Genomic DNA, 17802 nt, shown 5'->3' with positions numbered 1-17802 from the left:
TTGAGAATTCTTTTCCTTTAAAAAAGGGAAGAGTCTTTATATTACTTTACAGAAACACTAGTGTCTTTCCTGTATGGTTTAACTCTTTGATGAAGGGATGCTGAGAATATATATGAGGGGCCAAAGTATAAAATGTCAAGAAGGGAGTTTGAAGATTGTCAAATGTGGGAGACCCAGACAGATGAAAGCAACATAAGCAAATCAGAAGCACAAAGGGGAGGTTGGTAGGTATATGGGAGGAGACTTCTGAGCCACTATCATCAGGAAGTTGGTTTCCTGTACTCTGCAGTAAGGTGGTAGTTAGATGGTTTGGCCCAGCATAAAGAACCAAAGATATGGTGAACAAGTCTGAATGGAATCTAGTTTGGCATTATTAGACAGTGACTGACAACTGGCACTGGTTTGCTGCTTAATTATAATTGTGTCATTGAGTCTTCTTTAAATTCGATATTTATGAAGCAGAATTTGAAGATATGGGCAAAGTTTGGGCTTCAAACCAAGAAAAATAGGGGAAGAAAAGGCAAGTCTGTATAACTGAGGGACGGTTGTTGATCCCAGGAGAGGGACTGGTCTACCCTCTGCCTTATCTCCATGTCCACATTTAAGCAAGCTTCCACATGTCCATGATTAAGTATTCAAGTGTGGGCTACTCCTCAGGGTGAGACAGACCTCATCAAGTATTGGTGATATCAGGGAGAAGGGAGCATCAGTGATCTCAGGCTTCATTTTGTCTTGTGGTCCTTTCTCAATTATACCAAAAGATTTTTGTGAAAAAATATTTAAATTACTTTTAAATTTTAGATTTTTATTTATTTAAAAAGAAGAGGGAATCCTGGGTGGCTCAGTGGTTGAGTGTCTGCCTTTGACTCAGGGCGTGATCCCAGAGTCCAGGATCGAGTTCTGCATCGGGCTCTCTGCAAGGAGCCTGCTTCTCCCTCTGCCCATGGCTCTGTCTGTCTCTGTGTCTCTCATGAGTAAATAAATAAAATCTTTAAAAAATAAGAAAAAGAGTCATAGAACTGCATATCCAACCTTTTTAAGAAGGAGTATTAAAAATATTTCTCTGAGGCGATGAGATGAAACAGGGTATAGAAATGACAATAAGTCTAGCACGCTCCATCATCTTGATGGAATTACTTGGGGACTGAGAGAGAGGAGGAGACATGTTGGGTTTTTTTCCGTCTGCCCCTCAGCTCATCAAGATGTGGAGCCTGATGGTAACACCTGTGATTTATCTGCTAGCACAAACTTTCAGGCAAAAATGGAAAGTGTTGGGGGTGTCCCAAATGGAAACAATGATAGAAATTCAGTGTCATGGGGCACCTGGGTAGATCAGTAGTTGAGCGTCTGCCTTTGGCTCAGGTCGTGATCCCAAGATCCTGGGCTTGAGTCCCGCATTGGGCTCCCTATAGGGAGCCTGCTTCTCTATGTCTCTGCCTCTCTCTGTGTCTCTCATGAATAAATAATTTTTTTAAAAAATCTTAAAATTCAGTGTCAAATCCCGATAGGCTGGAACTGGAGAGTACTATGCTAAGCAAAATAAGTCAATCAGAAAGAAAATTACCATATGGTTTCACTCATGTGGAATATAAGAAACAGCTCAGAGGTTCATAGGGGAAGGGAGGGAAAACTGAATGGGAAAAAATCAGAGGGAGACAAAACATGGGAGACTCTTAACTACAGGAGATTGAGGGTTGCTGGAGGGAAGGTGGTGGGGGTGATTGGGTAACTGGGTAATGGGCATTAAGGAGGACACTTTAATGAACACTGGGTGTTATATGCAATTGATGAATTACTGAACTCTATATCTGAAGCTAATATAACTATATATTGGCTAATTGAATTTAAATTTAAAAAAAGAAATCCCAACAGGTTGGGTATTATTAGTGTTGGCACTTATGCTTCTGTGGGTTGGAAGAAGGAAGCTAACATTAAAAAAGTTTATTATATGAGGAAAAGAAAAACAATGAATGGCTAGGAGAGATCTAATGTTTTAATGCCCAAGAATTTTCAAGCGTCATAGGAAAAGGTTTAATATGCTTTTTAGAAAAGAAAGATGGGAGCTAAGCTTTCTTGAGAAGATCATGACTTGTTGTATTTTTCTCCTCACACTCTACAGACCCTATCTCATTTTAGCCTCATTTCAACTCCCTGAGGTATATTATCCTTATTTGAGAGATGAGAATATTGACACCTGGAGAATTTGAATAATTTGTCCAAGGGCACACAGTGCTGGGATTTAAACACAGGACATCTGTCCAAAGGTTGTGCCCTTAATCCGATTGTGTGGACTTGCAGTATCACTTGGGAACTCATTAGACATGCAAATTCTCAGGCTTCACCTAAAGTCTACTGAATCGGAAACTCTGGGTGTGGGACCCAGCGGTCCATGCTTTAATAAGTCTTCTGGGTGATTCTGGTGTGCACTCACATGCAAGAATCACTGTTGTACTTGTCTCTGACAGAAATGTTCAAAAGAAAACTGATAAAGGACTTTTTTAGGGGTTGTGTTAGAGATTGCAAGATAGCAGGGGAGAATACAGGAATGAAGCGATACCATGAAAGGTCTACCAGTGAAAAGGTACATACTTGGTGTATGAGAAGGGAAGGAATGTCAGTAAGGCTGATAGGAAGCAACTGTGGGGAAAAAATCAGCTGTGTTGTTTCATGTTCTTTAAGATGGTTGGAGTTAAGTGTAATATCCAATGCAGTGTAAATTAAGAGGGAATCAAGTGCTTGAGGATTAAACTTGAATTATTTCACAGTCATTGTAAGAGTGGGATTTAGCTGGGATCAAAGAGGGATTCTCTTCCTTTTTCTATGAATTAAAACAACAACAACAACAAAAACCTAGGAGTGCCTCGGTGGCTCAGTTGGTTAAACATCCAGCTCTTGTTTTTGGCTAAGGTCCTAATCTCAGCATCGTGGGATTAAGCCTCATGTTGGGCTCTGCACTCAGCATGTAGTCTGCATAAGGCTCTCTGTCTCTCTCTCTCCGCCCCCTTCCCCATATGCACATGCTCTCTCTCAAATGAATTAATCTTCAAAAACAAAAACCCTGGCCTATATATTGATGTGATGGTGGTCACTTGGGTTTTATACGTTTATTAGAATTTATCATACTGTACCCTTAAAATGGGTGCATATTATTGTATGTAAATTCTGTCTACATTTTACTTAAAAATTCCCATTGTTCCTGTGGCAAGTAATTGAGTTCCCATCCCTGGAGGTGTTTGAGCTGAGGTTCAGTAACCACTTGTGAGAAATGTAGTGGGGCTTCACCTCTGAGAGGAAAATCATTCCTTCTACCCAGAGGTTCTATGTGTCACAAGTGCTATTGTGTCAGCACAGGTGTTGCCTTTTTTTGTAGATTGCTTTATTAATATCTTTGATCTGGAACATCTTAACTTGTCATGATTTTAAAATGTATTAAAGTGTACAGGTGTGAAGCTCAGGACAGTAAATTCATTCAGTGTTCCCTACTGCATATCACAAGTAGAAAGTTTTAATGACAGATCAAACCAAATTGTGTTCTCATTTTTAAAATGTAATCATTTGTATTTATTGGATCCAGGGCATTTTATTCCTAAGGCAAATTTGCCTGTTTTAAATCTTTGACTCTTCAAAGAAGATAAGGAGGTTTTTGGTTTGGTTTTGGTTTTGTTTTTTATCATCAACTTCGACATGTAAATGCTTATTTGGATTTTTCTTCTCTTACAAAGTAGATTCATTTGGAGAATAATATGTATGTTTGAATTTTAGTGTGAAATGCTTTTTCCTATAAAGGTGCCACCCTTTTATTATCTAATAAGTCACCCTCTTTTTTTATGTATACAAGTGAATTTGTACTTTCAACATAGTTTATCAGACGCTATTAATGAAGCACTATTCAGACTGCAAGGCTACAGTACACGGGATCCTGATTACAGGAATTAAAATAGTGTGTATTGGCTGACTGCTGCTCCCCAGCAGGAACGCTCACTCATAATTCCTTTGCATCTAGTCTCAGCAGGAGAAGATTGACAGCATTGAAGACCATGTCAACAGAGCTGCTGTGAATGTTGAAGAGGGAACCAAAAACTTGGGGAAGGTAAGATTCTGCTCCTGCTGACAAATCAATGGTACTCTGGCTCCCAGGAATCTCTAGTATTAACCCAATTGATCTGCTCTCTTTAATGTGGAGGGAACCAGCAATTAAGGAAATAAGGAACAAATGACACATAGGTAGTGCAAGAAATCAATGACTGTTGTAATATTCTACTCTAAGATCCATTCTGTTGGGAGAGAAATTTTTTAGGGAATAAACCGAAGCCCTGCTATAAGGCATTTTGGTGTTATAAGGGAATATTTGCAGAGGTTCAGATAGTGAAGTAGAGAGTGTTGGCGGAATCCAGTTGGGGCAAAAGTGTAAGGATGTGACAGCACGTGTGGAGTGGGACCGTCTATTTTCCATAGAATATTGCTTTTAGCCCCAGGTATACAGCACAGAATAATCTCTATGCAATGTAAAAGCTTTGGGGTATCTATAGTAGCTGAAACTGTTTAAATAAGCTTGCTAGATAGTTAGTAGATTGATTGTTTTGCAAGTAAAATCAATTGGCAGTAGTCTGCTTTTTATAGCTCATTTCTCTAAATTCTGAGACCAGAAGCAATTGTAGTACCTGTGGAATACACCACTCCCCCAACTCCCCAATCTCTAAGGTTAATTATGTACCAAGAGTTAAAGAGGCATTGCCAGGAGTAATGAGAGGAAAATGCACATCACCACAGGCAGATATTCTCAACTCAATTTCTAAATTGAATTTTTTTTTTTTTTTTTTTTTTTTTACAGGCTGCAAAATACAAGCTGGCAGCTCTGCCTGTGGCAGGTGCACTCATCGGAGGAGTGGTGGGGGGTCCGATTGGCCTCCTTGCAGGCTTCAAAGTGGCAGGAATTGCAGCTGCACTTGGTGGTGGGGTGTTGGGCTTCACAGGTGGAAAATTGATACAAAGAAAGAAACAGAAAATGATGGAGAAGCTCACTTCCAGCTGTCCAGACCTTCCCAGCCAAACTGACAAAAAATGCAGTTAAAAACCAAACTTTAGTATTATTGGCGCCAACATGTCTATTCTAATGAGGACTTTTGCTGCTGTTGGACACTCAGCTTTTGGAACATGATTCTATCAAGATAGTGGCTGTAGATGCTCAAGTGGGATTGAACTGTGATGAGTGGATGTATTTTGTTGTTTGCTGGAGTGTTAACGGAGATGTTAGAGATTGAGGAGCCTGGACTGAGGGTGAGCTATGTTGTCAGGTAAAGTTTAAAGACTGCCAAGGAGCAGATTTTCTGCCTGGAAATGTGAAAAATGAATTTATAATGTTGATAAGGACTCAAAAAGTGTGGACATGATGTTTATTCCATAACCCTGACTTGGAGACCCAAAGGCTGAGTGTATTATAAACATGCTTATTTATCTCCTAAATATAGGAGGTTATTTAGGCCTGTTAACAAAGAAAAGAATGGGGAGTTCAGGAGCCTTTCTTATCAAATAAGGAAATCAGGATCTGGTGAGGGGCAGGGGTGAACTACATAGTGGAGTCCATTTGGTGAACCCTCTTGTGGCTTGGTCCACCTGTATTTTCTGATGAGGAACACTAATCATGTAAGAAAATGTAAGAAGTGTAAGAAGGTGCACTTCTCTTTGAGATATCTTAGTTTGTGACACAAGCTTCTCCTCTGAACTCTTCCTTCTGTCTCTTTAAATAAAGAACACAGACTCTTGAGTGCTAGGAGACTATTGAGCCAGTCACTAAACTTGCTCTGTCAGCCTGTCTCTTAACACCTCAAAGATCTAGGGCCCTCTGCCTTCCCTCCCTTGTAATTCTGACTCAGGGGGTGATTCTACCCATATGTACTGAGGACTTGTTTCATAATCTGCTTTCTTGTATTGTCTCCCATCTCTGTTCATCCTTTCCTGTAACCTCTAGGTTAAAGAGAGAAAGAAAAGAAGAGAAATCTCCAAATATTTCCAACACCGTTAGAGTTTGAGATAAAGAATAAGCAGAGGGTAAGGGCGATACCAGACCATTTCTTGGGACGTCTTACAATTTCAAGAGACTGATGTGCCTGCCACACAGGGAATCTCTGACCCTAAGACTTTTCAGCTGGCCCTTGGGGGAGCTAAGAACTAGCTTTCTACCTCACTTCTGTTACTACCATCTTTTTCCCCAGGCTTTGCTGTCTCCTGTGCTTTATTTTACTTTTCACAGCTGTTATTTCTTCCTAAGAATGGCATTCTTGCTCGGCTTTTCTCACACTCAAGATGATAGACGAAGCCTGGTGCCAAGATTGGTCCTGATGAAGGATTTGTGGTGCTAATCCCAACACTTGACATTGACAGCAAACATGGCTCAGCCCAATGCAGTGTCTATCTCAAATAGCAAAAAGGTTTTAATTTTTTGAAAAAGAATTGAAAATAATAGGTAGCCTCATCCTATACCCCCCAATTCATTTGAAATAGGAGGGAACCACCTTTTGCCTTAATCATTACTATTTTCTGGGGGCAGAAGAATGGATACCTATACCACAAAATGTGTGAGCTCAGGAGCCCCAATAGTCCTCAGGTGGCTGAGTGGTTTATTACTTCTCTCTTGTTGAGTTTACTCTTGATAATTTTTATTGTTTGTTTGCTACCTTTTACTTCTTTCTCTAATCTAGACAGACCTCTCTCACACTTTTTTCTTTTGACTCATCAATGAATTCTAATTAAGAGAAAGCACCATTTTTTACTGCCATCAAATAACTGGAAAATATCAAGTATTGCTATCTGCTGACTTATATCTTCAGTAGAATGCCAAGAAGGAAGTGCTTTGAATAAGCGTTAGATTCTGATCCAGTATTTGATACTGGGTATTCGTAAGGTTGGGATAATTGCTTTGGAGCTCCACCTCTTTAAATATTTTCTGATTCTTGCTGTCCCTTTAACACAGGGTATTCAGACCAAAGTGAGAACCAGACTCACCCAGGTTGCTTCCTTAAAACAAGGTTGCTAAACTTCAGCCCCATAGGTAGCTCTAACAATAGCCAATCTGGCCTGGTCAAAAAATTGATAAAATTTTTAAATTTTATGCCATATAAATTTAAATTTTAAATTTATAAAATTATACATTTAAGGTATAGTTACATCAGGATTCAGCTGTATCATTGAATTCTATAATTTCTTAAGTATTTTGGCTTTCAGCGTGGCCCAGTCTTCATGGCTCCATTATCATTCCCACTCTGCCAGCCCACAATTGGCTACACTTTTTAGCCCATCATCTTTTTTTTTTTTTTTAAAGATTTATTTATTTTAGAGAGAAAGAGCATGAGCGGAAGGGGCAGAAGGAGAGGGAGAGAGTCTTAAGCAGACTCTGAGCTGAGCATGGAGCCTGATGTGGGGCTCAATCCTGAAATCATGACAGCCAAAACCAAGAGTTGGACACTTAACCACCTATGCCAGCCAGGTGCCTCTTAGTCCATCCACCATCTTATTGGCACTAGGGACTTATTATCCTGTCAGGCTAGTTTTACACTGAGAACTAGAGGAGAGAGTAGGCCTATAATTGAAGCTTATATTTTGTTTGGGGATTTATTTTCTACCAGCCAGTTTGGGACACCACTGTATGTGCTCATATAAGCCTTTGATTTTTACTAATCAGGATTGGAATATCAGCAGCAGTCTTTATTTATGCTCAGGTAAACCACAGTCCTTTTACAAAGTCTTATCATTTAAAATTATTTAGAAATTGTATCTAATTTCCCCATAATAGAACATAATAGCTAACTTTTTGTAGAAATTTCTTGAAGTGTTTAATCAACTATAAATGATATACCTATAAAGTGTTTAGAGGTATGAATTAGTTAATATGATGCAGAAGCCAATCTTAAACTGAATTTAATGCCCTAGGTATCAGATTAAATTCATCTTCTCTGTGATCCATGTCTTATTTTTACTAGATTCAGATTAGAAAATAAGGGTCACTTTGATTAAGTTCTTAAAAATTATAGTGGTATAAACTTCCAGTTATAAAATGAAGTCACAGAGGTGGAAAGTACAGATTAGGGGGAGAAAATATATAGAAGTTCATTTGAATAAATGCAATGCTCCTAAAGACTTTTTTTGTTTTTCTAAAGACTTTTTGATCTAATAATATGAGAATTTCTCCCTAGAGACCTTGAAACTTTGTGGTTGTAACCCACGGTAAAAAAAATGCATTTATATCAGAACTCAGCATATGTATAATGGAACAATACCATTATGTGTAGTGTACTCTGATGTTTTTTATTTCAGTTTTTAAAATATGGCTGGTTGCAACCTACCTATTGATTTCATAATCTACCAGTGGGTTGTGACTCTTAGTTTGAAAAGAAGAAAACACCCTATAGAGGAACTGGTATTTATTGAATATCTTCTCTTTTCCAGGCACTTCACTAGGCATTATATAGGTAAGGAAACTGAGTCTCAGAGAAGTTAAGTGACTTGCAAAGGGTTATTCAGCTGTAAAAGGTTGAAACCAGAGGAATGTTAACCAGGTCTCTTGAACTACAAAAATTTCTGTTACTCTCATACTTCTGTGTATAAAACTGATTCATTCATCCTGCTTCACGCAAACACCAGTATATTCTACAAGGCAGGCTTGCTGTGAAATTTCATGTGCCAACAATTTGTGGATTTTTTGTTTGTTTTTTGTTTTATCTTTTGTCATGAAGTGTCCTGCAGCCTCAAAGTTTTTAATAGTGGCTGATGCACAGTTACCTAGCTGAATTTGGTCCTTAGAATGTAAAATTAAAAATGTTTCCATCCTATCTACACATCCTACAAATTTCCTTGTATTCCGTGAGTTATAGCCATCTTTTCAGTGCTTTTTTTATATATTAAACATGAACTCTACTGTTTTTAAAAAATCTATCATAACTCATAGAATCAAATGATTACTGTCTTTTAAAATGGTACCCTTGGGAAGCCACATACTTACTGCAGTGATGCTATATTACTTAGAACATGTTTGAAACTTTTCTTTTGGAATTGGCTCCAAAGACATTTTGCAAACCACATAGAAAAGCCATCTCAGCATTTTGTTAGTCATGGATTACACTCCCTTGTCCTTATGACCTCTCCTCTCTTCCTTTCTGTTTTGCTTTTCTTCTGCTGGCTTAGTTCTCCTACCCACCTTTGCTGGAGCCAATAACCCAGAAAGGGGGTATGCTGGCCAGAGTTCCTGGAGCAAGAACTTTTAGTTTATATTGAAGCTGAATGTTATAAAGGGAGAATCCTACAAGTCCCAAAACCTTTGTCTGTGGGCTGCTTGTAAATGTCATAAGTAGTTTGCACAGGAGTAAGGACTGAAATATTGATAATATCAATCACAAGAAGGTGAGGAATCTGGAAATAGAAGTATGTAATGTGCAGCATTTCTCTCCAGTGAAGAACAGAAACCAAACCAAGCCATGCTTTTTGTTAACTTAAAACTGAAAGGTATTTCTCAGGGTCCCCTTTACCCTTCATTGCTGCCACATAACATCTGGGAGGAAGGATGATGAAGAGCCTGGGGAAAAGGTTCTCTTGTGAAATGGACAAGTTCTTCTCTTGTGTTAAAGTACAATGTAGCTTTGCTCTCAGATACTTAGGAATATTAGACAATGTTCTTAGAATCAGAAGACTAATAAAAGGTAGGACATCTTCCCCATGAGCCTAAATTAATGTAAACAATTCAGGTTCTGTTTGTGTTTTTAACATTTCATTTTGTTTGTAACAGGTGGTTCTTGGTATTCATATTCGTTAATTTGACACCATTTTACAGAGAAACTTCTTTGGTATTATAAACAGTGGAAAAAGATGCATATTATTATTCACATTACTACCCTCAAAGAAATTATTTATTTCCAGAGATAAGAAATATATCTGTGTAAATTCAAAAAAGAAATAAATTGAATAAAAAAATAAATTGAGTAAAAATGATTTGCCCAAGATCAAAGCTAGTTAGCACAACAGCTAGAATTATACCAAGGTCTAAGAAAAAAAACCCCAAAACCCTCAAAGTAATTTAACTGAGGTTTTGTTATGCCATATCAAGTTGCATGCTGAGGCTTATGGTCTTTCAGACCAGCTTAAATTCCAGTTCAGGCAATAGCTATAGTGAAAAGAAAATTGGATGGGGGATCAGGAGATCAGAGTGCTAATTCTGGCTTTGTCTCTCCCCCATGCTAAACTTTTTCTTAGTATGGCTGCCTTCCCCTGTTCCAGCCAGGGATTCTCTAACTATAAACCCTAGTAGTTAGCAACTTGACACTCTCCATTCTTCATATCTAGTCTCTTACTGGGTCCTGTCAATTGTACTTTGAATGTTAGTTGTATCGACTTCTAAATATATTCATGGTCATCACTCTAGTAAATGACTGTATTACCTCATTCCCCCTACCTCATTTTCCCCAACTTTAAGCCATTCCTCACTTCACTGCCACGGGAATGAGAACCAGGTCCCTCTTCCATTTTTCTGCTGAAATAATTTCCAGTGGTTCTCCCTTGAATACTCAATAACGTTCAAACCCCTTATGTTGGCCTTCACAGCTTTCCTTATTCTGGCCTTAGCTTTCTCTCTTCAAACTCAACTACTCACCATCTGACAATGCCACTGAGAATCAGACATTCCATAAAAATGATTTTAAGGTTTCTAAAAGTTTACAAACTGGTAATAAAATGTTTACATTTGTCCAGATGAAAATTCTGTAATACTGCATTTTACACAACTAGTCAGCCTAAAAGTTGTTTAAGGAAAATCTTTTGTCCCCCAGAAGAAATTATATCCATTTAACCCTCTGAAACAATGTAAGTCTTGTCACCTGTGCATCCGATAGCCAGAGCATGGGGACTTTTCTTCAGCAGCATAGATACTCCAGCCTTGAATGGACCATTCATTGTCTAGCTCCTGTGAGAAACTTGACTAATAAATATTTGAGAAGAACAATTCAAGATACATGTTATTCATACATTTCTCAAGTACTTGAGATTTTCTTGTATTATGGTTAATCATGAAAAAAAAAAGTTTACCTGGACTTCATTAATTAAACACCCTAAGATATTTTCCATTTTATTGTTAAACCCTTGATGTTAGCAAGGGTCAGCACAAGAAAAGGCCCAATGGTGAGAATTTCTACAAATTCTGTAAAGCTTACTGAATTCATTATGTTGTTGAGTGGTGCTTGTATAAGGAAACACGCAATAAATTCATTCAACAAACAATGAATTGAATGTCTGTTGTGTGTTTAGTGCCAGGGCCATACATAGAAAAATGTTAGACCCAGAGAACCTACCCTCGTAAACCATTCAAGCTAATGAATTCTGATACATAAAGCAAATAAATCACGGTAACATGTGGTAAGTACCTTATAAGAGGAATGAACAAAGTAAGATAAGGCACCGAAGATGAAGTGGTTTGCTGCCTGGAATAAAAGGGGAAGGCTTGGTGGGACCTGTGCTATTGGAGCAGTACCTGAAAGAAGGTTTTGCCTGACTGAAGACAGTTGTGGGCTCTGGGGTGGCAGAGGAATTGCACGTACAAAGGGTTGAAAACATGAAAGAGGATAGCGTGCTCAGAGAAAAACCAAGGAATTAGATGTTGAGAGTGGTGAAGCCGGTAGTTTGGAAATAGAGACTAAGGTGGTTATGGATGTTTTTAATTTAATAATTCTTCGTTTAAAGGAATCAGCGTGTTGCTTTGCATCAGATAAGACTTAGAATCCTCAGAGTTCTTCCTTTTAAGGCCTTCCTTGCCTGGGAAGTTAGTAAACCTCACCTTTGCCGGAGTTCTTGGTATGTTTGGCATATTTGCTTTCCTTTCCCACATGCAAGAAGTGATTTGTGCTTTCTTGTCTCTCTGCTGTGAGATCCTCTGCTTCATACTGAATGCCTGCTTTCTTCCTGTCCTGCTATTTATTCCATAAATATTTATTGAAAGCCCACTGAGAAAATAGTCATGAAAATTACCTGTTGGTGGCCAAGACTTTCGTGGTCCAGTTTTCCATTTCTACAGGAGTATTTCTTAACCACTGCAATTCATTGGCTTCATTCACTTGTGGCAAATTCTGCAATGTTTTATAAATTCATAGCTATAAACCTCTCATTTGTAGTGGTATGATCTCCCCAACTAGACTGTAAGCTTCTTTCTGGGCAGGGACTATATCTTCTACTTCTTGGAATATTTTTTGGAATGAAATACACTGATGAGAAGGGGGAAAGAAATACACCTCCCAAGAGTGGAGTGTACTTCTAGATAATGAATGATGGAGTCCTAGCTTGGGTGTTGTACCATCTTTCAGGGATATATATGGATATGTGAAAAAGCCTTCCAAGACATTTCAAACATTTGCTCAGTACTCTATACTTTTATATATTAACATAGGACTGAATGATGCAACAGAAGAAATCTGGAAAATACCTCCAGGACTTGGGAGCCAAGAATTGAAAATTTCAGAATTTGGAGGTAAAGCTATTTCTATTTTTCCAACTAAGAGTCATGACTTAAAGAGGAGATAGGATCTGAATCACTGAAGAAATTGTTTGGAAAAGTTGGGTTTATCTTCAATCTTCCATAGGATTGATGGGGTCGGAATAGTAGGGACCCAAGAAGGATTTAGAATCTGATGGCCTAGTATTAAAACGGAAGTAGCAGCAGGAATTTAATTGCTCTGTGAGGCAGGCAGGGAGACTAGAATTAAGAAAGGGCAGTGCTGAAGTGAAGGGGGTAGGCATGTGACAGGATTTTGACCAAGGTCTCCAGTACCCACGTTCACGTACTTTTCCCACCAAACAGCTTTTCAGCAAGTTGACAAGAATGTAAAGGAATAAAGTGCTTGGCACTTACTAAGTTTATTCATGGACGTTAGTTCCCTTTCTTTCCTTACTAGGTTTAAGTGTTCATTACAGATTTGCTACCTGTTATTTGCGTTGGGGTGAGGGTGAACAACTCAAGACTTCTTAGCCTTCACGTACTTGAATTTCCCCTTCCCTGTTGATATCTTGGCCTGTCTTACAAGGGTGTCATGAAGATGAAAACAATTAGTACACGTTAAGTGTCCAGGATAGAGGCTGGTTCATATTAAATGTACAAATGTTAAGTGGCTACTGTTATGGTAATTGTTACTATTTTTTTCCTAAAGTTTAAAGGAACAGCACATTAATGAGAAAGTATCATGGACCTACCAGAATCTTGTTAGGAAGACCTCTAAAATGAGTGGAGACTTGATAGAAACACCAAGAATTCTGAAAATAACTTTTTAAAAAAGGCTTGTTATTAAGAATATGGTATAATGATGACAGGTGACTGGGGGGAGAGTAAATCTTTTTTTTTCTCTGATAAGAATGATACCCAAACATGAAAATGTATTAACAGGTCCAGGTAGGAATAGGGTGATGATACATCCCAGCTAGTCTGGGATGATCTTGATTTACATCTTTTGTCCTGGTGCAGTTATTACTAATGCTTCCTTTCACTCTCAAATATCTTAGTTTGGATAAAAAAAATTACCTGGTCACCCTAGTTATAAGGGCAACGAAAATAAGTGCAGAGTTTGTTCTCTCCCTCCCCCTCAAAAAAAGCATCTGTGTTAAAAGAATTTGTTTCTAGGCTTGGACAAATATCATCCTCCTAAGGTTAGTGGGAACTTGTAAATGTGATTGTAAAGCACTACCACTAACTTCTGAGGGACCAGAAAATAAAAAAAAGGTGCCAGAATACTGAGCGTGGACAGAAGGCTAAAATTTAAGGGGTAAAGTTCTGTTTGTTCTATTTCAAAAGCCATGGACCAGGGAATTTACCTTGTAATCTAGAAAAATTCTGAAATAGACTGTCAAACAAGGTGTTAAATCAGAAAGCCATGTTCTTTATGAAGATATGAAGAATGGGTCCGTCAGGATAGATGCTTTATCCTATTTCCCTCTGTGTGTGTAGCCAGGGAGGATGCCTTTGGGGAAGTGGTGAGGGCAGGAAAACAATCATAGTATCAGGCTTCCCAGACTGATCGAATCCTGTGTCATGTGCAAGTTTACATATGACATCAGGGGAGTTGCCATGCAGCTTTCTCCCTGTCACCCATCCCAGTAAGTAAAATGAAGCACAGCACAGACAGGGCAATTACACGATCTACTGGAGTGGCCCGGAGCTGGAAACCACAGGGCAGCAATTCCTAGCAATGCTTTGCTACTACAGTCAGACTTTCTTACGATTTCTTTCTTTCAGAGAGAGAGGGCAGGAGGGGCAGAGGGAGAGAAGCCTCAAGCAGCCTCCCCACTGAGCATGGAGCCCCAGGTGGGACTCGATCCCACCACCTGAGCCAAAAACCAAGAAGGGTTTAACTGAGCCACCCATGCGCCCCTGCAGTAAGATGTTAATAGAGAAAAATGACAGTCTCTACTAATTCTTCTGGAGCAGAGTCCATTCTAGGGACAGTGATATTTTCCTATCCTTCGTTTATGATGTAATTTGCCCCCCCCCCCATAAGCATTATTGATCTTACAGTGCTCTCAATTGCTGGGAATACAAAGGTAGAGGAGTTCCTGCATCTGTGGCATTCACGTGGTGTAAGAAAAACAGATACATGTTCCCAACCGTGTATTAGACTGAGTCCTCTAAAATACATCAATAAAGGGCTGTGGGACCACAGAGGGTGATAACTGTCCTGGGCACTGAACGATGGATAGAATTTGTTAGGCAAGGGAAGAAGGAAGGGGGCATTTTAGAAAAGCAGTTTCTAGGCTGCACTTTTCTTCCTCCTCTCCAAAACCCACTAAGGGCAGGTCAGTCCTTCCCCAGCGTGCTCTGAGGGCAAGCCTGGACACAAACTAAAGGCCAGGTTTGAGCTATCAGCATCTGGATTCATATAGCTTCCTATTCTGATTCAAGTACGATTAAATCTAAAAAAATAAAATTAAAACTGGAAAAGCCTGTAACTGGTCATCTGGGTTCAGAATAAAGGTTCACATATATTTATGACAAATTGAATTAGTAAAAAGTCTAAAATATAGAATATTTTATAAATATAGTTTTATTACTTGGAAATACATACAAAAATTCAAACACAGCTAAAAAACAGTTGCCAAGCAGAGGTCCTATCCAACCTGTTTTAGTGAACACATAAACGATTATAATCAGCATAAAACCATTTAAGTCCTGAAACAACTGTCTTCAGGGTCTTTAAATATTGGGCTTAAAAATTGATTACTGTTTTATTTTTACCACCTATTTAAATCTTTTCCCCAAGTATAGATTACTAACATTTCAGTTTGGTTTGTGAGATGTTTTATCTAGAAAAATAGCTAAAGCCATTAACTCTAGTTATTTTGAAAACTGGAATATTGAGAGTTCCCTTCCAGTCTTGTCACCGTACATTCCTCAGGATTTCCAGTAGATGCTAACAGCACTTAGAACTTCCAGCAGCTCTTTGGGATACCGCAGTTTGGTCCAAAGAGCCCTAAAATTATTTAATGTGGCAAGATTCTTTTTACTTCTCACTTTTGCTTTTTTGTTTAATGTTAACTTCATTTTAGCCCCGCTAGATTAGGTCTTCTTGTCAGGGAAAAAAATAAAAGTTGAGTTCTGCTTTTCTTAAGTGTGTGTGTGTGTGTGTGTGTGTGTTTCTAGAAGAGAAAGGGATGACCAGGGGTTTTCTTAATTGTTAATCCATTACACTCCTTCATCTATTCTTTTTACCCTCAGGTTTTTCTATTTTTTTAACGCCTTCTTGGCAACTTTAGCACTTTTTGCAAGGTTAAGCTCGTTGAGCTTTAGTATTTCAACAGTTTTATATTTCACTCTCTTTTTTTGGCCCTTATCTTGCCAGTTTTTCCTTCATCTGTACATGATCTTTGACAACTTCATCATGGAGCTTGATGAGATGCTTTAGGTGCCTGTTCTCTAGCTTCTTCTCCAGGTTCATTTAACTGTTTAAAACTTGTTTAGAATTTCATCTAAAGAAATTTTCATCCTTTTATGGTCCCCCTCACTACTAGACCAATTTTTGAAAAACTTGAAAAGGCTGGCAAGCAGAGGAACTGCTTCTAGGTTGGGTTTTGCAGCTCAACTGTTCTTCAGTCTTGCATTCTCTCTCTCTTCACAGCTGAGGAGCCTGAAGCCCAAAGTAGACTGGATAAATGAGAAGACTTACACCTGTGACATTCTGGTGCATGGTTCAGAGGGAAGAAGTCTGAATTGTGAGTCCGAGGTTCCTGGACATTCTCTCTGTACATCCAGCTGGTGACAAATCCCTATGGAATCTGCAGCTTTGTTATGTTTTATCTGTTCCTCTCCATTTCTTAGTTCTGACCGTTCTCTCTCGGGTGCTGGACCTATTTTATCATATCTAGATCTGCTGCCAGAGTATTCTTTCTCAAACTTAAATATGAACATACTTCCTGGCTTAAAAATCTGTAAGTGGATCTCTGCTGCCCCTAAGACACGGTACAGACCTATTGGCTTGGCATTCAAGGCCTGCAGTCAGCTCCCATTCTTTCTCTAACTTCCTTTCTCATTTTCTTAGCCACAGGCCTCCTGCTCACTCCACCCTCACTAGCCCTATAGCAAAAACTTATTTTCTCTAATACATTTTGGTGTTTTGCACTTGAGCTTTTTATTTTTCTTTTATAAAACTGGGCACCCAGTCCTGCTGAGCACATAGCCCTTGAGGGGTACAGAAATTACCCACAATATCACTTTGCATCTCACTCATTCAGTAAACATTTGAGTCCCACTATGCATAAAAGCTAAATAATGCAGCCTCAAATCTATTTTAGCAGCCATTCAGTTATCTTCGATCACATTGAACAAGTGTTCCTTGAGGCCTTTTTCATAATAACTACTCTCAAGTCAGCTCTCTGCAGTCCAATATTTGAGTGTTATCTTTTGTTTATAATATTTTAAAAGCCAATTACAGGATTATAAATTTATTCCAGTTAATTGCAAATGCTGCTTTTGCTGTTGTGTGCTGCCTTGTTGAAGGTTTATGAATTTTCATTCTAACTGCCTCAGATTTGGTCCATCCTCTGACCTGAAGACTACAACTTGGATTTCAGAGTTATTGATTAAAAGCAATGAATTAAACAGAACTAAAACCCAACCTTGAGGAAGCTCTGTCCTGCTTTTCTAATTAACAGTCTGGTAAGATATATTAAACATGCCCCTTATCACCTTATTAACATTTATTATTCTGAATGAAATGATGGGTAAGTCATGCATAACTAAGAACTCTAGGCTGATTTTTTTAAAATAACAATCATTAAATATGCATTATAAATATTCACTTTATTTTAAAAGAAGTGGAAGATGTTACATATATTACACACTACATATAATGGCACATGTCAGCCTTTTAAGCTTAAAAATAATCTTTCCCCAAACTGGGATTGACTTAGACTCCAAGTATAAAATGACTCTTGGCCTATAGCACCAACCCAGGCCCAGAGGAAAGCCAATTTTGAACCTGTCTGTCCTCTGGCATTGGGCTTCCTGTATGACACTGAGGGTCCTCTCCCTCTGGTTTTGTTCCCTGGCAGTATTGAGGCCTGGCACAGGGACCCATTTGACTATACACTGCAGGCCTGGGAAATCAGGGAATCTAGAGGGGGTAGGGTCCTCTAACAATTTTACAATGGAAAAAAATTAAGAACGTATGTGCCTTACTGTCGTTGATCTATACAACTCTAACGAGACTCTACAAGATAGAAGAAGATTAGAATTAATGAAATACAATTTCTCTGCTGGTTTTTGTCTTTGGAAATTAATGTGTCATGATA

General features: G+C 38.6%; 1 protein-coding gene across 2 annotated transcripts in view; it reads left to right on the top strand.

The window, feature by feature from the left end:
- Positions 1-11259, top strand: part of STX17 (syntaxin 17) — a 66316-nt gene extending 55057 nt beyond the window's left edge. For both annotated transcript variants that reach the window (XM_041761134.1, XM_041761132.1), the window contains exons 7-8: positions 4004-4090; positions 4832-11259. In XM_041761134.1, coding sequence (XP_041617068.1) covers positions 4004-4090; positions 4832-5071 — 327 coding nt within the window. In that variant the 3' untranslated portion in view covers positions 5072-11259. The remainder of the gene's footprint in view (positions 1-4003; positions 4091-4831) is intronic.
- Positions 11260-17802: the final 6543 nt, after the last annotated feature.

This window comes from Vulpes lagopus, chromosome 7, assembly GCF_018345385.1.
Source record: "Vulpes lagopus strain Blue_001 chromosome 7, ASM1834538v1, whole genome shotgun sequence".
Classification (NCBI taxonomy): domain Eukaryota; kingdom Metazoa; phylum Chordata; class Mammalia; order Carnivora; family Canidae; genus Vulpes; species Vulpes lagopus.
The sequence above is the reverse complement of the archived record's forward strand: the minus strand, read 5'-3'. Positions and strand labels throughout refer to the sequence as shown.